The following is a 17,205-nucleotide window of genomic DNA, read 5'->3' as shown; positions in this document are numbered from 1 at the left end:
TGGGAGTATTTTAGTAAGCACATAACATCTTTATATTATTGTAAAAATGACATTCAACCTCGTGGACCCCTTCAGATGCCCCCTATAAGTCCTCGAACCACCTTTTGAAATCTGTCTGTCTAGAACACTAAGAGCATCAGAGTCAGTCAGCTGGTATGGCAAAACTTGTGCCAGTGGTGTGGAGGTCAGCCCTCTATCCACTAGGCCTGGTGCTGATACCCTCAAAGCACCCATCTATTTATCAGGTAGTGACATATTGGGAAGTTCTATATTGAGAGTGGTTCCTAATGGTTATGATGGTGGATTTTATCTTTGTCCACCACATGAACTTGACATTTTGAAATAGAGAGAATTGTCACTTTTTTAGTATTAATAATAGATCATTCTTATCATATTAATAACAAATCATTCTTATGTCACCTTAAGCTTAGTTTAGATTTATAAAATAAATCCAGTTACATCTACTATAGGTCAAGAATTGTACTCAGACTTTGGGAATATAGCAATCAATTCCTTATTGAAAAAGATAAACATAGGTAGAGCAAGTATAACTGGCTCTGTATCCAGGATGTTATTCACATTTGTATGCAACCCCGATAGCAGAGGTTTAAACAATTCATCTTACTTAGAATGATTCCAAAATTTTAAAAATGCATTAAAAATATTGTTATTAAACCACTTTAATATTTTGATGCTTCAATCTCAGCCATTTTTCTAATGTTAAAATCAGCCTTCATTCTATTTGCCAAAAAATTCTTGAAGGCTTCCTCTAATACCACGGAAGAAATACCCTACAAACTTGTATTATCTATTAAAATCACTTCTTTGTATATGTATATTATATCACTATCAAGTGTGCTATAAAATAGCATATAGATACACTTGAATATATATAATATCATAGATACACTTGAATACATATTATATCTTCATATGTGTTTTATATCATGAAAGCTATTCTAAAGCTTTCTATATAATGTAGTCATTAGATACACTTGAATACATATTATATCTTTATATAGGTTTTATTTTATATTATGAAAGCTATTCTAAAGCATATTTTATTTCTAAATAGAAAGTAACTCCTTCTGGAAAAGAGTTCTAAAGCATGTCATATGCTATTCTAAAGCAAATTTTATTTTGACAATGTGTATATTGCAATATACTTCTAAGTAGTTACTCACTGTGGAAGAGAGTTCTGAAGGATCTCAGTTTATTCAGTCACTGGATATTAATCCTGCTTGGAAGAGAAGCATCTGCTCTTTTGCTTTTTATTTTTTCTTCTTCCTTTTTTTTTTTTTTTTTTTTTTAAGATGACAAAGCTTGTTCAGGATACAGATGGCTTCATCAGTCTGATTTTGCGTGTTCTAAGAAAAGGAGATGAATTCTTAGAGCCCAAGATTACCTTTAAAACCAATTGTGCACAAGCCACATTAAGGCTTTGACCGTCCACTGGACTGTTTGTCCCACTTCTGCTTTTATTTCCTGGGGAAAGGAGGGGATTGGCGGGTGAATGGGGAGGGAGGGAGGTGAGAGGTCATCATTGAAAAAGCCATTTGAATTCTGCAAGCCTTTTACAGAGACACTTTGTCTGGTTGGTTCTTCTTGTGTTTAAACTCTTCTGATGGTATTTTTTTTTCAGTTTGAAAATAAATAAAGCCCATTTCTTTTAGTTTGTGGCTTTGACTCTTTGAGATGATTATTTAACTGAAAGTGATGAAATTGTGTTCAAACACTGTGTGATGCATTACCTTATGGCACATAATGATATTAACTCAGCATTATGAGTGCTTTTGAGGGATGTCTTTTACCTTTAGTTTGGGGCCTGGCGGCTAATGTCATTACCCCGAAGCAGTGTTGCATGAACTCCTTTATAGGCGGAACAGTTTCCCCACATTATAGCATATCAGACGGTCCAATCACATTAGGAAAGAAAGCCTTTTCTATCATTACTGAGCTTATTATATAAAGAGCCTTTCTCTAGTTTTCTGGAATAGAATTTAACCATGAACACAGCATGTAGTTATTTCTTTTGTTTATAAGTAGCATAATTTGGTGAAGTGAGACAAGGAGTCCACGTTGGAGTAAGGATAGTTTGATTTGTTTATAGAACCTTAAATCTAGAGCCAGAAAAGATCTCAGAGGCATTCTGATTCAAACCACTTATTTTATAGATGAAGAAACAGACCCAGAGAATATGTGACTTATCCAAAGTCTTACAAGCAGTAAGCCCTATCATTTTGGAATTATTATTTATTAAGTGCTTATTAGTGGATTAATAGGAATTAAATATTTACTTCAATATTTTTTAAAGGAAAGATGAGATAATTTGAAGAAAACCATTTCAATTAAAACGAATTTCTTAACATCATAAAGTCTAATTTGAGAAAGTTATTTCCCAGTGCTGAAGGCAGAAAAGAATTGCAGCAAACTCCTCCCTCCCAAAAAAGTTGGAGCTAAGCAATGGTGGCTTTGTATTAGAAATGGATTCTTTTAAAATTTGTGTCTGTGTGTATGTTGGATGTCTTACTCTTAGGATATTCTGTTAATATTAGGCAAATGCTATTTATTCTTATGCCTTTTGGAGTCACATGAGATAAGAAAGAATTCAGACCATATTAAGTCAGTATCTTTAGTTACATAATGACTCAGTTTTGTGGTTATTCTCCAGAGGAATACATTTTGCACAAATATACAGGCATACAAAAAACACTCTGCAAACAGTTGTCTCTTTGCTCTTTCCCACCAATAATGTCACTAAATGCGATTTGTATTGTTGGTTCTGAATTGGCTATTTTTGGAAAAGATGCTGTTGGTGCTACCTATGCTCCATCCATCATCTGCAAAATTCTCCACAATGTGGACCTGTATTGGGGCTGACACATAAACTCTGTACACAGCAAGCATAATTTCCTGGATTTAGAATCAGAAGGACCAGTTCTCAGTTCCTGGCTCTGTTTCCCGTGTGATCTAGAACTCTTGACTTTATGAGCCTCATTTTCCACACCTGTAAAATGAAATGGTTAAAGAAAATGCTCCCTTATGTACTTTCTAGTTCTGATTCCCAGATCCTATGGTTGCTTACAGATAGAACTTTATTTCCAAGTATATATTTGATTAGATGACCCTAGGGAAGTCTGAGTCTTAGTAACCCCTCCTCTCCAATCAGTCGAGAATAAGTTTACCTTAAAGAGCAATTGCTTAATCCAGATGAAAGACAGTACACAAAAGAAAGTCATTTTAATTTCTACAGGCTCAATTTGCCAAAATGAAGTTGAGGATTCAATCCCTTATCAAAGTAATCAGTTAGATTTTTTTATATTTTTTCATTTTTTTCTTTCCATTTTTTTTCTTTTTTTTTTCCAATTTTCCAGTTTCCTTCATTTAAAAAAAAAATTTTTTTTTTTTAGTTCCAAATATTCAATTCTTCTTCCTTGCTTTTCCTCTTCCTAAAATGGCAAGCAGTTTGCTATAGTTTATATATGTGCAATCATATAAGATATATCAAACTTTCTATATTGGAAATTTGGTTGGAGAATCTTTCCAAATTCTTACCTGAATATGTGAAAATAATTAATTGAGTAAAACAACAGCAAATAGGACAGAGCATGTGTCATCTCTATCAAAGCTTCTTAAACTGTGGGTCATGAACCCATATGGGGTTGTGTAACTGAATGAGAGATTCATGAAATTATGATTTATGTTTGATTTATATGCCTATTTCATATACCTATATACTCAGCCATGTAAGAATTTCTCAAGCGAAAAAAGTTTAAGAAGTGTTCATCTTATACTAGAGTTTAGTTAATTTAGTCTTTTGGACAGGCATAAATCAATAACTTGTAACTGCCTATGGGATTCTCAAAAATAGTTTTCTTGCTAAAAACAAAAACAAAACATTCCCATCATATTTGAGAATGCTCAATGAGAAAAAAAAATGATGAACTATATTATCATTATTTTTGGAGGGAAGGAGAAAGGGATTCTAGCTCGATTACTGTCTCATCTCTAGTTAGAACTGAATTCTGCATGGCTACAGGATTTCAGTTTCAAGTCTGCTTGTGAAAATAACTACCAAGCCAAAGAAAGAAACAGTCTTTCCACTAGGGCACCTGACACTTTCTAATAAACAGAATATCTTTTTTATCCACATTAAAAAAAATTATTTTCAGTTTGATCATTGAACTCATTTGCTTCTATGTCCAGTGAAATTGACTAGAATACTAAATATAAGCCTCTTCCTCTGTCCTTGAGGGAAAATTCACCTTATTTGAGATTGCTGCTAGCCTAGGAATTTAGTTACTTAAGTAGATAGGGACCTGTCCCTAATGACTGATACCTAAAATCCTGCCAATTTTCCAGTGATGTAGTATTTCCCATAAGAATCACAGATCGTCTCAATGGTCAGAGTGCTGGTCTAAGTTAAGAAATCTGAGTCTGCCTTCAACCATTTATATGATTGAGTGTCACTGGCCCTTCTTAGAGAGAATTGAGAATTATGAAAGTCTCTGACGTAGAAACTCTGAGTTCATGGACAACTGACTTAACTGAGTGTGTTCCTCAGAAAAATAGTGAAGATCATATATATAATATTTCCCTGTGGGCAGTGAGATCACACAGTCAATAGAACATCAAGAAGCTCTGAGTTCTAGAAATTTAACTAATTTTATGACCCTGGGCAATTTACTTAATTCTGTCTGCCTCAATTTCCTTATTTAAGCTGGAAAATGAAATGGCAAATTGCTCCAGTATCTTTGCCAAGAAAACCCCAAAAGGGATCACTAAAAGTTGGATATGACTGAAAAGATTCAACAACAATCACAATAACAGTATTCCCTCTTATTTTGAAGTTCAAAAAAAGTTCAAATAAATTCGTATCACTGTATATAAATATAAGTTATTATAATGAATCCTATCTGTAATCTTCCCAGGAGAATGTGACTGTGGCCAATTTGGATTATTTTTTCATACCTCTTTACCATGATGACCTTTCTTCGACACTAGTACTTAATTCATTCTTTCCATCCCGCAGTTAAATATTTCTGTATGAATGTGTGTCTATATCTTATGTGTATGTGCTTGGTGGACAATGTATTGATTAGGTCATAAGTCCCTATCTACTTAAGTAACTAAATAATACTATATATTATATATTTGTATCTATAATATGGTATACATTATACTATAGATTTTTAGTACTGTCTTAGGAACCAGTTATTTAACACAGATTTTCTCATTGAAGCTACCAATTGGTGCTTGGTTAATTTCTACAAAATAAGGGAACTAATAGTTTTGGAACTAATAGGGAACTAATTAGTTCCCTAAGAAGGGAACATATATCTATTTGATTCAGATTCTGGTTCTCTACTGACTATATGCAAAGCCCTTTCTAGGCACTTGATATGAAAAATAAAATAAGGCACAGTCCTTTTCCTCTAAGGGATTATGAAAAGATTCTGATCTTATTAATCAGAAATCTAGATAGGATCATTAAACCTGTCTTGTATTTCTGAGGCATCTTGTCTGCAGGCAAAAAGGTTGCTCTAAACAATCTCTTGATACTCATCTTAACCCATTGTCCATAATATTTTTCCCCATTAGAAAGATATTTCCCAACATGATCATAAAAAAATGTGCATTTAAACAGCTAGTATACATGTATAACCAGAAAAAATAAGACAATCAAAAAACAGATATAATTTCAAACACAATATCCTCTTATTGAAAAGATGTTATAAAAATAAACTTGTATAGTTTTTATTTAATTCTTATATTTTGTGGGTATTTTGAGGAATAGTTGGAATTATCCAATCATTACTAATAAAAAAGCTAAATATTAAGTTTGTTTTTAATGTCAACAAACAAAAGTAGCAAACTGAAAATATTATGAATATGGTGATGAGGGGAGTACATGGTGGAAGGTAAAGTTTACTCTAGGTTTCTAATTAACTACTCTAATTCTAGTTAACTAATAATTTTGTAGGTCAGAATCTTCTCCAAATTGTAGCTTATACATCCCTGATATATTTTATATCTTAGCAGTTAGCCATATGATACATTTCTCTCACTAATGAAGGTATTTTTGTTAAATGCTAGTATTTATAAAATACTATCAGTTCCCCCATAAGCCAAGCATTTAAATAACTGTAGGAAGAGAAGACCTTTTTTGAAATTTTTAGCACCTGTAGGAGAGAAAAATGTATTAGTAAGATGCTTGTGAAGGGATTGGGGCAATATATGTAACCGTCATATTTCCCAAAGTATAAGTTGCCATTGTTCCCCACAAGTGCCTAAATTCCCTTCAGTCATTGGCCTCCATTTCAGCCATTTTGTGAGTAGCTGATTCTCCACTTTAGTTATTCATCAGCAGTGGCTATTTTAAGCATCTCTGGATGTTTTTGCTTTTTACAGCTTCCACTGATTTGTTCCAATTCTTTCAGCTACTTCCACCCTATTTTGGTTATTATTAATAAGCTCTTCCCCATTAGGACTCTTCCCTTTTTACAAATGTTTCATCTTGCTCTGTCAAAATTTTTTTTTTACTTTCCTTTTGTTGTCTTATTGTTAACTTGACATATTATTAGTAGATTATTAGAGCATTCTTCTATAAAATTAAGAACATCAGAATAAATGAATTTGAAACTGTGAATCTGTATTTTATCCAAGTTATTAATGTGAATAATGAAGTGGTCATTCATATTTGAACAGAATATTTCCAGTAAGCTAGAACCATTACCATATTCTACATAATTATAACTTTGAACAGGGTGAATTCAGATTTACATGACCACTTTGGAGTATTCATTATTCTGCAGTTCCATGATTCTGTTTGTTTCTGGCCCATTTTGAACTTCTGCTCTCTTCTGTTTTAAAAATAAATTATTCAAGTTGAACTTTTTTCTATTTTTTTCATCACTATGATTACCCTCATTTTCTCTTAGAAATCACACACATACACACAAAAGCCCTATTTTTGTATCTAGTAAGTATAATTATTAACAGTAAGTTTAAGAAAGCTACATATTATCCATTTCCAAATATGTATGTCACAACAATAGCTAACATTTAACTCTCATTTGATCCTCACAACAATTTAGAATGTAGGTACTAATATTAGTTTTAATAGACCCATTTTAAAAGATGGGTCACACATTTTAAAAATGTGTCTGAAGCAGAATTAGACTGACTACATATCTAATATCTAATAATCATTTCATTGTGCCTAACTGCCTTCATTTATGCCTTTATGGATCTGTGGTCTTCTATAATTGTGAAAAGTGCTTTCTTCTTTCCCACTTTTTTTTTACCCCAATAATTCCCTTGTGATTTTGCATAGTTCTCTAAAGTAACCCTCTATTTTCTGTCTGTCTCTCTTTTCCTTTCTTTCTCTTCTTCCTCCTTCTCTTTCCTCTCTGCTTTTTTTTCCCTCAAGTCTACCATTAGTTAGACGTCCATTCTAGTTAGGATTTTTCACATTTGTGGCTAAGATAACTACTTCCTCAACTGGGAAGTGATTGAGATACATTATGGCAATTTGACTTTATCCCAGCATTTTGTCTCTTCTATGCAGAGTATTACCTATTACGTTGGCTAGGAAATTCTGAGAGATGTTACAAATACTGTATTAGATCTTAGTAAATATTAATTGAGATATGTATTTGAAATAGTAGAAAAAAATTAGATAAAGTTCCTTTGAAAGCTGAAATTTGAAAACAAAAAAATGCTTCTTTGTAGATAACTTTAAAAAATAGATTTATATTAGAGAATTAATAGCATATATTTCCCATAAATTCATTTAAAAATAAATTTTTGTGTGTTTTCTGGAGGCAAAATACAATGAATGATTACTCTGTATGTTTTGGCTTCATATTTGAATTATTTATCATAGAATCATAAAGAGTGATAGGAAATGTGGTTGTTTTCTTCTTGGTAAAGAAAGATGGGATATGAATTTAACTAATTGATCATTTAGAGGGTTGTGGCTATGGAAATATCTTTGAGTTGTCAAAATAATGATCTGAAAGAGATCAATTGTGGAGCTGTTTCAATCGTATCACATACTATTTTGCCTTAGAGAGAAAGGTGCCATAATCCCGTGGAAATAATTCTGAAGTTGGAGTTAATTCAGAGCTTAAATTTGGGTTCCTGTACTTAGGTAGCTAAGGACTCTGAAAAAGTAATTTCACTTCTACAGGACTCCTTCTAATACTGTTGGCTGACTGTGCTAGTTTAAGAGCTTTATAAACTCGGAAACATTTTATAGTACATTATGTTGTATCTTATCTTACAAGTGTCCTTATGTTAAATTTTTTAAAAAAATAGTTTTCAGTAAGGATTTGAGCCTTAACAGGGTGGGGCCTCTGGCGCTTTATTGAAATAGAGATTTTTGAGTCAGCATGTAGAAATAACTGATTTAGCAAAAATAGAATAAAAATAAAATGGGGGAAGCATTCTTTCCCAGGTGGGTTACACCCTTGCTGAACTTCCCACCAGTTCCCTTGCCACTGCTTCCTTTCTTGAATTTCCATGATCCTGGCCAAAACAGGGATCCTTGTTTTCTTTTCTCTCCACCTCTTGGGTGTCCAGAGGGCACCTCAGAAATAAATTTGCCTTAAAAAGCAGCAGAAGTGCTTTTCTTACTGTTTCTCCTGCATTTGGTGGTGGTTTTGTCCCAGATGACCAAACTGCTCGTTTTTAATGTGCTGTGGATTTGTTTAAGAAGATATTATTAGTATTGCTCTACAAAGGAAAATGGGTTTTCATAATTACTATTTACCTTATGAAATTAATACTGAGCAGTATCTATTAGCAAATGCCATATTGTATACCTAAATGTGATTTCCATGATCAGAAATTAGGTTGTTCAGAACACCTGGGCACAGAACTGTAGCCCTGACTTTTTTTTTTAAAACCAGCAAGAGCTGTTGAAAATATAGGTTGACTTGAATGAGCAGGATTGTGAAAGAAAAATGCAGTATCACTGGTTCTATAATGACAGCCTGGAGATTCTCTGCCTTTAGTGCATGAAATGTTATGGCTTCAGTCCACCCCATCCACAACCATTTCCAAACATGTGCTTTCATTTACAGGATGAATCTTCAAGTCATGAATGTAACCAGCGTACGATTCTGCTCTATGGTGTTGGGAAAGAGCGTGATGAGGCAAGACATCAGCTGAAGAAAATTACTAGAGATATCCTGAAAATCCTTAACAAGAAGAGCACGCCTGAATGTGGGGGTAAGATGCCCTTAGTCTGTGCTACATGTCCTCCACACAGCCTGAGCTAATTCTCATCCCAGCTACTATCAAGGGAGAGAAATACAGCACATGTTCTTAAGTGCTTACTCTGGGCTAAGTGCTCAAGCAAGCCTACCTGCCCACAAGGAGCTTACATTCTAAATTATAATTGTAGCGATACTTTTTCCAGAATTATTGTGGGGTTTTTTAATAAATAATTTTTATAGATATTTATTACTCTTTTATTGTTAGATTGCCTAGATTTCTCCTGTATCCTTCTCTTCCCCTTCTAGAGAACTATTCTTTGTAACAGAGTTAAAACAAACAAAAAAAAGAAGTAAAAGAGGAAGGTGATAAAAGGAAATCGGCAAAATTGATTAACACCTAAAAAGAAATCTAAGATTATACACTGAATTCCACTAACCTTAGCATTTAAAGATTGCCCTGGCCTACAGGGATCTTGAAAGGCCACCTTGAGGGAAGGGGCCATTTTCAGAGATTTTTGTCTTTATTTTTCTGAAATAAAGTAGTCTTACATGTAAATTGGTGTATATATATAAATGTAGTGTATGTGTTTTTATGTAAATCATTTGCATATATGTGTATGTGTGTATATGTTTGTGTTCGTTGTATGTATACGTGTATATGTATGTATGCGTACATAATGTGTATATCTGTATATATACATATGGTTGGGTTACATATCTATATATACATGTAACTGTTGTAGATATATTTATACATACATACATACATACATACATGTGTATTTGTATTGCACATTTTCAGGTGCTAATGGAATCCTTGGTCTTTACTGGAACCTCTGACAAATATTTCTTTCCTTGTGTAGTATATATACACATGTATAAGCATATGTGTGTGTATATATGTATTTACATAAGTATGTAATATATATACACATATACACACACACACATACATACATTCACATACATATGGTTTGTACACATGCATTTCCAGGTACCACTGGAACCTCTGACAAATATTTCTTTCCTTGCATAATTCAGAATAGTGAAGATTTTGTGGTGGTTTCTCTGTTTTTAAATAACAGTAATTACCTGCTTTAGTTATACTTTTTAATCTTTCAATTACCAGGGTGATTTTTGACAATGTTGTATTTTAGAGCAAGAATTCCTTAGCTCCATGTTTTTTTGAATGGTTCCAGTGCCCTGAGAGATCCACAGTTGGTCCTGTAGTGAATGAGATGGATGGAGGTGTACCAGTGATACAAAACAGGGGCAGATACCCATAGGATGGGTGATAGTCATAAGAAAGATTACTATAGTGGTCACTATGTGGCAGGCACTATGCTAAGCAATTTATGCCCATCCTCTTATTTGAGCCCTACATCAGCCTTGGGGGGTGGGAGGGGTTCCTATTATTACTCCCATTTTACAGTTGAAGAAAGTTAATCAAATAGCGTTAAATGGCTTGCTCAGAGTCACACAACTGGTAAGTATCTGAGGCTGAATTTGAACTGAGTCCTGGCTCCAGGGCTTGCGAACTATCTAGATATATTTAGATATTTCAAAGATGTCATAGAGATTTAATTTTGATAAATTAACATCCAAAGGATAAAGCTAAGAGTGGTTATAATTGCTATTTGCCCCCTCTCTCCAAAAAAAAAAAAAAATGTATTTATCTTTATATATGTTGCCATCTACCCCCAGTAGAATATAAACTTCCCGAAGATCTCTCTGGCATCCTGTCCAGCACATAGTAGGTAATTAATTGCTGGTTGATAGGAATTTAGTAGCGCGTGAAGGTTAAGGTTGATTTAGACTTGTTGCGTAGAAGAGGTTAAATAAAAAGAAAAACCTCTTTCAATAATAAGGGAATGAGCTGATCTGAGAAGTCGGGGTCTCCCTCCACATAGAAGCCAAAGGATTGCATGTTCAGCTGGGAATTCTGGTTTAGGTGAATTGCATCAGTCCCTTGTGGCTCTGCAGTTCAGCACAAGTATAATTTTCCTTCTTGTGACCACAATTCCCAGTTTGATTGTTATCAATGAAATTCAGTCATTCACTAGCCAGCAGCATTTTAGGGCTTATTCATTTCTCTTCTACACTCATGGCTAAAATACAGTTTGGTTAAAACTAAGAACCCAGACAATGGTGTCGTTAAAAAGATAGTACAGTAAGACAACATATAGATGCAACACCTTTGAAATCAGTGCTCACACTACACATGGAGCTTCAGAGGAATGGAGTTCAGAACATCTCTAGGACAACCATTGACCTTCACAGTTTCAATCCAAAATTAAGGATAATTTTATGAGAACCTCTCCACCAGACTTTTGTGTTTAGGAGCTTGTCCAAATCACTTCCCAAATCATTATTTACTTATAATTTATTATACCATCTTAATAAAGTCACCCTTTATTTCTCTTCCCCATTGCCACTAGCATCTCTAGAATTGCATCAGTCCTTTGGAAGGAATGTTTGGGACAAAACTGGATAACTTGTGTCCTTAATTGCCCATCCCTGTTCTGTCCAGAGCATCTCCCATTCCATTCACCCAATCTCCTCCTTCTCCCCCATCATCTCCGATTCTTCCCTGTCCCTTAGTCTGCATATCCAATCTACTGCTAACTTTGTCACTTCCCCTTCTGCAGCATCTCATAAGGTCATTGTCCAATTAGTTGCCAAATATACTAGTGACTGGTTCCACTTCCCCCATCTTTTACATCTGAATTCCCCTGCTCACTTGGCCACTGTCCTAGTTCAGACCATTATCATTTTGTACCTAGATGACTGCAGTGAGCTTCTGATTAACCTCTAGTCTCTTCTCCACTCAGCTGCCCATACTATTTCCCTATTCCGTAAAGTCCAATGACTCCACTTGACTTCAGACAGTCAGTCTTTAAGACATTTATAAAATGCCTACTATTTACCAGGCATGGGGCAAAATGCTGGAGATACAAAAAGTGGCAAAAAAAAAAAAAAAAAAAAAGTCAGCCTTTACTCTCAAAAAGCTTACAATATGATGGGGGAGATGTCAAGCAAATAATTTTGTATAAATGAAGTATATACAGAATAAATAGACATAATTAAGACACTAGAATTAAGAGGGGTTAGGGAAATCTTCCTATAGAAGGTGGGATTTTAGTTGGGGCTTAAAGGAAGCTGGGGAAAGTAGTAAGCCAAGATGAGGAGGAAAATGTTCTAGGCATGGGGGAGCAGTCAGAGAAAATGCCCAGAGCTGAGAGATGGAAGGGCTTGTTTGTGGAATAGCCAGGAGGTCATTATCATTGGAGAGAAGGGGAATAGGTTACTGAAGGTTTTGAATGCCCCAAGAGTACTTTTTAATTTTCCTGGAGGCAATAGAGAGCCACCGGAGCTTATTTAGTACATTGCTGACAGAATCATACCTGCGCTTTAGGAAAATCACTTTAGTGGGTGAATGGAGGATAGAGTGGAGTGGGGAGATCCACCAGCAGGCTATTACAGTAATCAAGTTGTGAAATATTGAGGAACTGCACCAAAGTGATGGCAATTTTAAAAGTGAGAAGGGGACATATATGAGAGTTATTGCAAAGATGAATCAATAGGTGTTGGCAACAGATTGGATATAGGAAGTGAGATATAGGGAGGGATTCAGGATGACTCCCAGATTGTGTGCCTAAGGGCAGATAGTGTTGCCTTCTACAATCAGAGAGAAGGTAAGAGGGGGAAGAATTTAGGAAGAAAGATGAGTTCTAGACATCATGTTTGAAAGGTCCTTAGAGAAGAGAGATTGGAGGTCAGCAGAGAGGTAAGGGCTAGAAAGATAAGTTTGAGAATCACCAGTATAACATAGCTGATAGGATCAGCAAAGGAATTACAGAAGGAGAAGAGAAGGGGATCCAGAACAAACCCCTGAGGGACATCTGTGGTTAATGTGTATAATCTGGATGAGGATCCAGTAAAGAAGATTGACAAGGAGCAGTCATATATAAACGAGAACCAGGAGAAATGTCGTCCTGATTAGAGGAGTAAATATTATTTCATCATTATCTCAATCTCTTCAAATATTTATTGCAAGTTTTACAAGGCATGTAGGTTATTAGTATAGCAATATGTATACAATTTATGTATCTAGATGTATGTCTTTGTGTGTGTATATATATAAATACATAAACATATAATTGATAATATATATAACATACTGGTAGTATGTGCTGAAAAAATATATGGTGAATATAAGTTCCTTGAGGGCAGGGACCAATTTGTTTGCCTGTTTATCTTATTTCCTGTTACCTGACACAGTGCCTGTAAAAAGCAGTTTTAAAATTGCTTGTCAATTGACTGGGGATTACTGATGCTTACTTAATACAAGCTTGAAGTAAGAGGAGAATGGCTTCTAAGGTCCTCTTCACAAGCTTATATGGAACTGGCTATGGGGTTTCTCCCTTGCCCTCTTAATCTCCATCTTCTCCAGAATTCTTCCCAGTTCAGACTAACTACTTGGAAATCTCCCTTGTCCCCTTCTCTGAATATTCCCACTCTATCCCTTCTTTCTTTAAATCTTGTCTTTCCTTTTTCTCACTTTTCCCCCACCGCACCCCTTGCCCCACTTATCGCTCAACCCTTGGTGAATTTTGATCTGGGCATTGACATGGGATACTGTGATGGATATTATGATGGTAGAGCAAAGCAAAACCTTCTCTGTATCCCCAGCCCATTGATCAATGAATGCTCCCCAATTTCATAGCTTCTCCCATCAGGCTTTTTGTACTATCATAGTCCCCCATCTTACCACCTAGACAGCCTCTTTATATACCTTCCATTCTGCTTCCCGACTTTCCCCATACTCATGCTAGACTAAACTTTCTTTCACATAGAGCTAGTGTTATCACACTTCTACTAACCTGGCTTTTTATGTTATCTGGGAAAATCAGACTTCCTCCTTTGCTGGCTTACAATCTTCCCTTGTCCTCAAGAATCTTTCCTTGTTCCCCTTTGTGTCTCTGAGCTTCCTCACTGGCTGACCAGATCTTGGATTTTCCATCATTAGTATTGCTCAAAGTCTTGAGAAGAGACATCCATTTTGACCATCTTGAAAAATAGGGTATTTTCAATGTCTGAGCATCAGGAAGGATATTGTACCATTTTTTACTGCTTTCTAAGGAACTATTTTCCTAGAATTTATGGTAACTTGGCTCATCCAAGATGAAAAGTTAAAAACAAAAACAAAAACAAAAACAAAACAAAAACAAAAAAACCCCAGAATATTCTAGTATCATTTTGGTGAAGTTACTTGGCTGGTAAGAAAAAAGACTTACACTTGTTTAAAAAAAAAAAAAAAAAGCTATTGATCAGCCCTTCCCTCCCTTCATCTCCCTCTTTCCCACAGAACAGAAAAGGAAATTAGTTAATTAGTTTCAAAATTAGGTTAGCTGTAGCTTTCATCTGCCACAAGCATTGTCAGAAACTGTAAGAAGCTACCAAGGAACATTTTAAATTGCTTTTCTTGTACTTTAAAAATTGAAAAAACAAATATTTCTTTAACATTTGGGGATACAAGAATTTTTACTAAAATGACACCTGACCATATTGGCTTGTGAATTCAGTGAAACAGTGTCAATTGCTAGGGCCCATAATCATTTCATAACTTCATAGTATAAAAAGAAACAGTTTGAGAAATAGAACTGTCTATAAATGAGGAGAAGAGATATCAGTAAAAATTTTAGGAGTCTTTTAAAGTCTAGTTTCCTACTTTTTAGTTTCAGCCTTTCAATGTGTTCTCCCATTTTCTCATACAATAGAATACTGGTTCTCAAAGTGCGATTTTTGTGAACTCTTGGTGGGTACCCAAGGCCAAAACTATTTTTGTAATACTAAATTGTTTTAATGTCTAATATCCATAGTTATAACCCATATGAACAAAAGTTCCTTGGAGAGATCCTTCCTCAATACTTTTTAATAGTGTGTAAAGAGGTCTTGAGACAGAGGGAGGGAGGGGAAAAATCGGAACAGAAGTGAGTGCAAGGGATAATGTTGTAAAAAATTACCCTGGTATGGGTTCTGTCAATAAAAAGTTATTATTAAAAAAAGAAAGAAAGAAAGAAAGAAAGAAAGAAAGAAAGAAAGCAAGGATAAGGAGGATTCTCTCAGAAAAACCTGAAAAGATTTATATGAGCTGATGTAAAATAAAATATACTGTATACAAAGTAATAACAATATTGTAAGATGACCAGTTATGAATGACAGAACTGTTCTCAGTAATGCAATGCTCCAAGTTAACTCTGAAGGAGTTATTTTTTAAAATTCTATCCATATCCAGAGAAAGAAATGATGATGTCTTAATGCGGATTGACACAACTTTTTTTTACTTTATTTTTCATGAGGTTTTTTTTTTTTTTTTGTCTATATTTCCTTTAACATGTAACTATAATGGAAAGATTTGCATAACCACATATGTATAACCTATATTGCTTGCACTCTTATTGAGGTGGAATGGGGAAGGAGGAAGGGAAAGAATCTGGAACTCAAGATTTTAAAAATGTAAAAATTGTTTTTACTATAACTGGGGTAAATGAAATAGTAAATAAAAGTTATTTTTTAAAATTAAAAAAAAAAGCGGTCCTGAGACCAAAAAGTTCGAGAACTGTTGCTATAGAGAATGCTTTGTGTTTTAGATATTTCCCCCCATCTTTACATCATTTATACTTTAATGTGATCTGATTTCATTCTCTACTGTTCCTCATAAAGCAATAAAGTATAGCTGTTATTTCTTTTCTGTAATTAAATCTTCAAGGGAAGATACAAATCAGATAGTGTACTATTGTTAATTTAGCTTGTGGATATATTTAAAGACATTGATAGACCTTCATTAAATTCAAAAATAACCAAACTGCTATTTAATTTTATTAAGTTGAGGATGAAGGACAAAAAGCCAGGAAAAGCAAACAAGAGACCTTTCCTACGCTGGAGACTGTATTTACGAAACTACAACTCCTCTCGTATTTTGACCAACATCAAGTCACATCTCAGGTATTCCCTAATGAATTCAATTTGATGATGTTTTGATACTGTTTCTACTACCTTAATACATCTGTTTTATGCCTTTTCTAGTTGTACTAAGCTAGACAACTTAAAGATTTGTTTAGACAAGATATATTGTCTTTAGTGTGAGATGTATATCAGTAGAACTTAGTAAAATTTCTAGCCCATGCTTTCATTTGTTTCTTTCAAATAACCTTCTTTTGAATGATACATTTTGTTTTCCTCATGAAATGTCTTTATTTTCTGATTATACTGATTATACTGATATGTACATTTAAAAAATAACTAATCACATATGTGGATTCTGTTAGTGTATTGCAAACAATAACGTATATATAAACTAAACAAAATCCTGGATCTGTTGCACTTGCCTCGGTGTTATATTTGTTACCTAGTTCACGGTATCTAAAAACATCAGCGTTCTTCCTTCTAGTTTTGGTCTAACAAGTGAAATTTGATGTTAGTTTTGGAAACAAAGTAGGTTTTGTGTTTATAGTATTTTGGTCTGCTTAGGAGTTAATTGCTATGCTCTCTTAACTAATATCCTACATAAATGTACATTTCTTCCCATTTAATTCAGATTTTTTTTTTTCAGTGAAAACTGATAGTGCATTTTTCATTTACCAGATCTCTAGCAATGTACTAGAACAGATAACCAGCTTTGCTTCAGGAACATCCTACCATCTTCCCCTGGCACACCACATTCAACTCATCTTTGATCTTATGGAGCCAGCTTTGAACATCAATGGGCTAATTGACTTTGCAATACAGGTAAAAAAGCCATCCGTCTGATGACAACTACAACTACAACAACAACAACAACAACAATAATAATAATAATAATAATAATAATAATAATAAACAACTTGCAAGGCATTTTCCATAGATTTTTATATTTAGGAGGGAAAAAATCAACTAAACTTAATTTCTATACATAAAGTAGGGTGTTTATTGTCAGTTA

General features: G+C 34.3%; 2 protein-coding genes across 4 annotated transcripts in view; one reads left to right on the top strand and one right to left on the bottom strand.

Moving 5' to 3' along the window:
* MED12L (mediator complex subunit 12L) overlaps nucleotides 1-17,205 on the top strand; it is a 372,681-nt gene that overhangs the window by 269,616 nt on the left and 85,860 nt on the right. Inside the window, exons 16-18 of the mRNA XM_051983280.1 lie at nucleotides 9,090-9,237; nucleotides 16,114-16,232; nucleotides 16,872-17,015. Of these exons, the coding sequence (XP_051839240.1) occupies nucleotides 9,090-9,237; nucleotides 16,114-16,232; nucleotides 16,872-17,015 (411 nt within the window). The remainder of the gene's footprint in view (nucleotides 1-9,089; nucleotides 9,238-16,113; nucleotides 16,233-16,871; nucleotides 17,016-17,205) is intronic.
* The window catches only part of P2RY12 (purinergic receptor P2Y12), a 58,942-nt gene that overhangs the window by 3,265 nt on the left and 38,472 nt on the right, over nucleotides 1-17,205 (bottom strand). For all 3 annotated transcript variants that reach the window (XM_051983269.1, XM_051983270.1, XM_051983271.1), the window contains one exon: nucleotides 1,185-1,367. The gene's annotated coding sequence lies outside the window, so the exon portion shown is untranslated. The remainder of the gene's footprint in view (nucleotides 1-1,184; nucleotides 1,368-17,205) is intronic.

This window comes from Antechinus flavipes, chromosome 3 (genome assembly GCF_016432865.1).
Source record: "Antechinus flavipes isolate AdamAnt ecotype Samford, QLD, Australia chromosome 3, AdamAnt_v2, whole genome shotgun sequence".
NCBI lineage: Eukaryota > Metazoa > Chordata > Mammalia > Dasyuromorphia > Dasyuridae > Antechinus > Antechinus flavipes.
The sequence above is the reverse complement of the archived record's forward strand: the minus strand, read 5'-3'. Positions and strand labels throughout refer to the sequence as shown.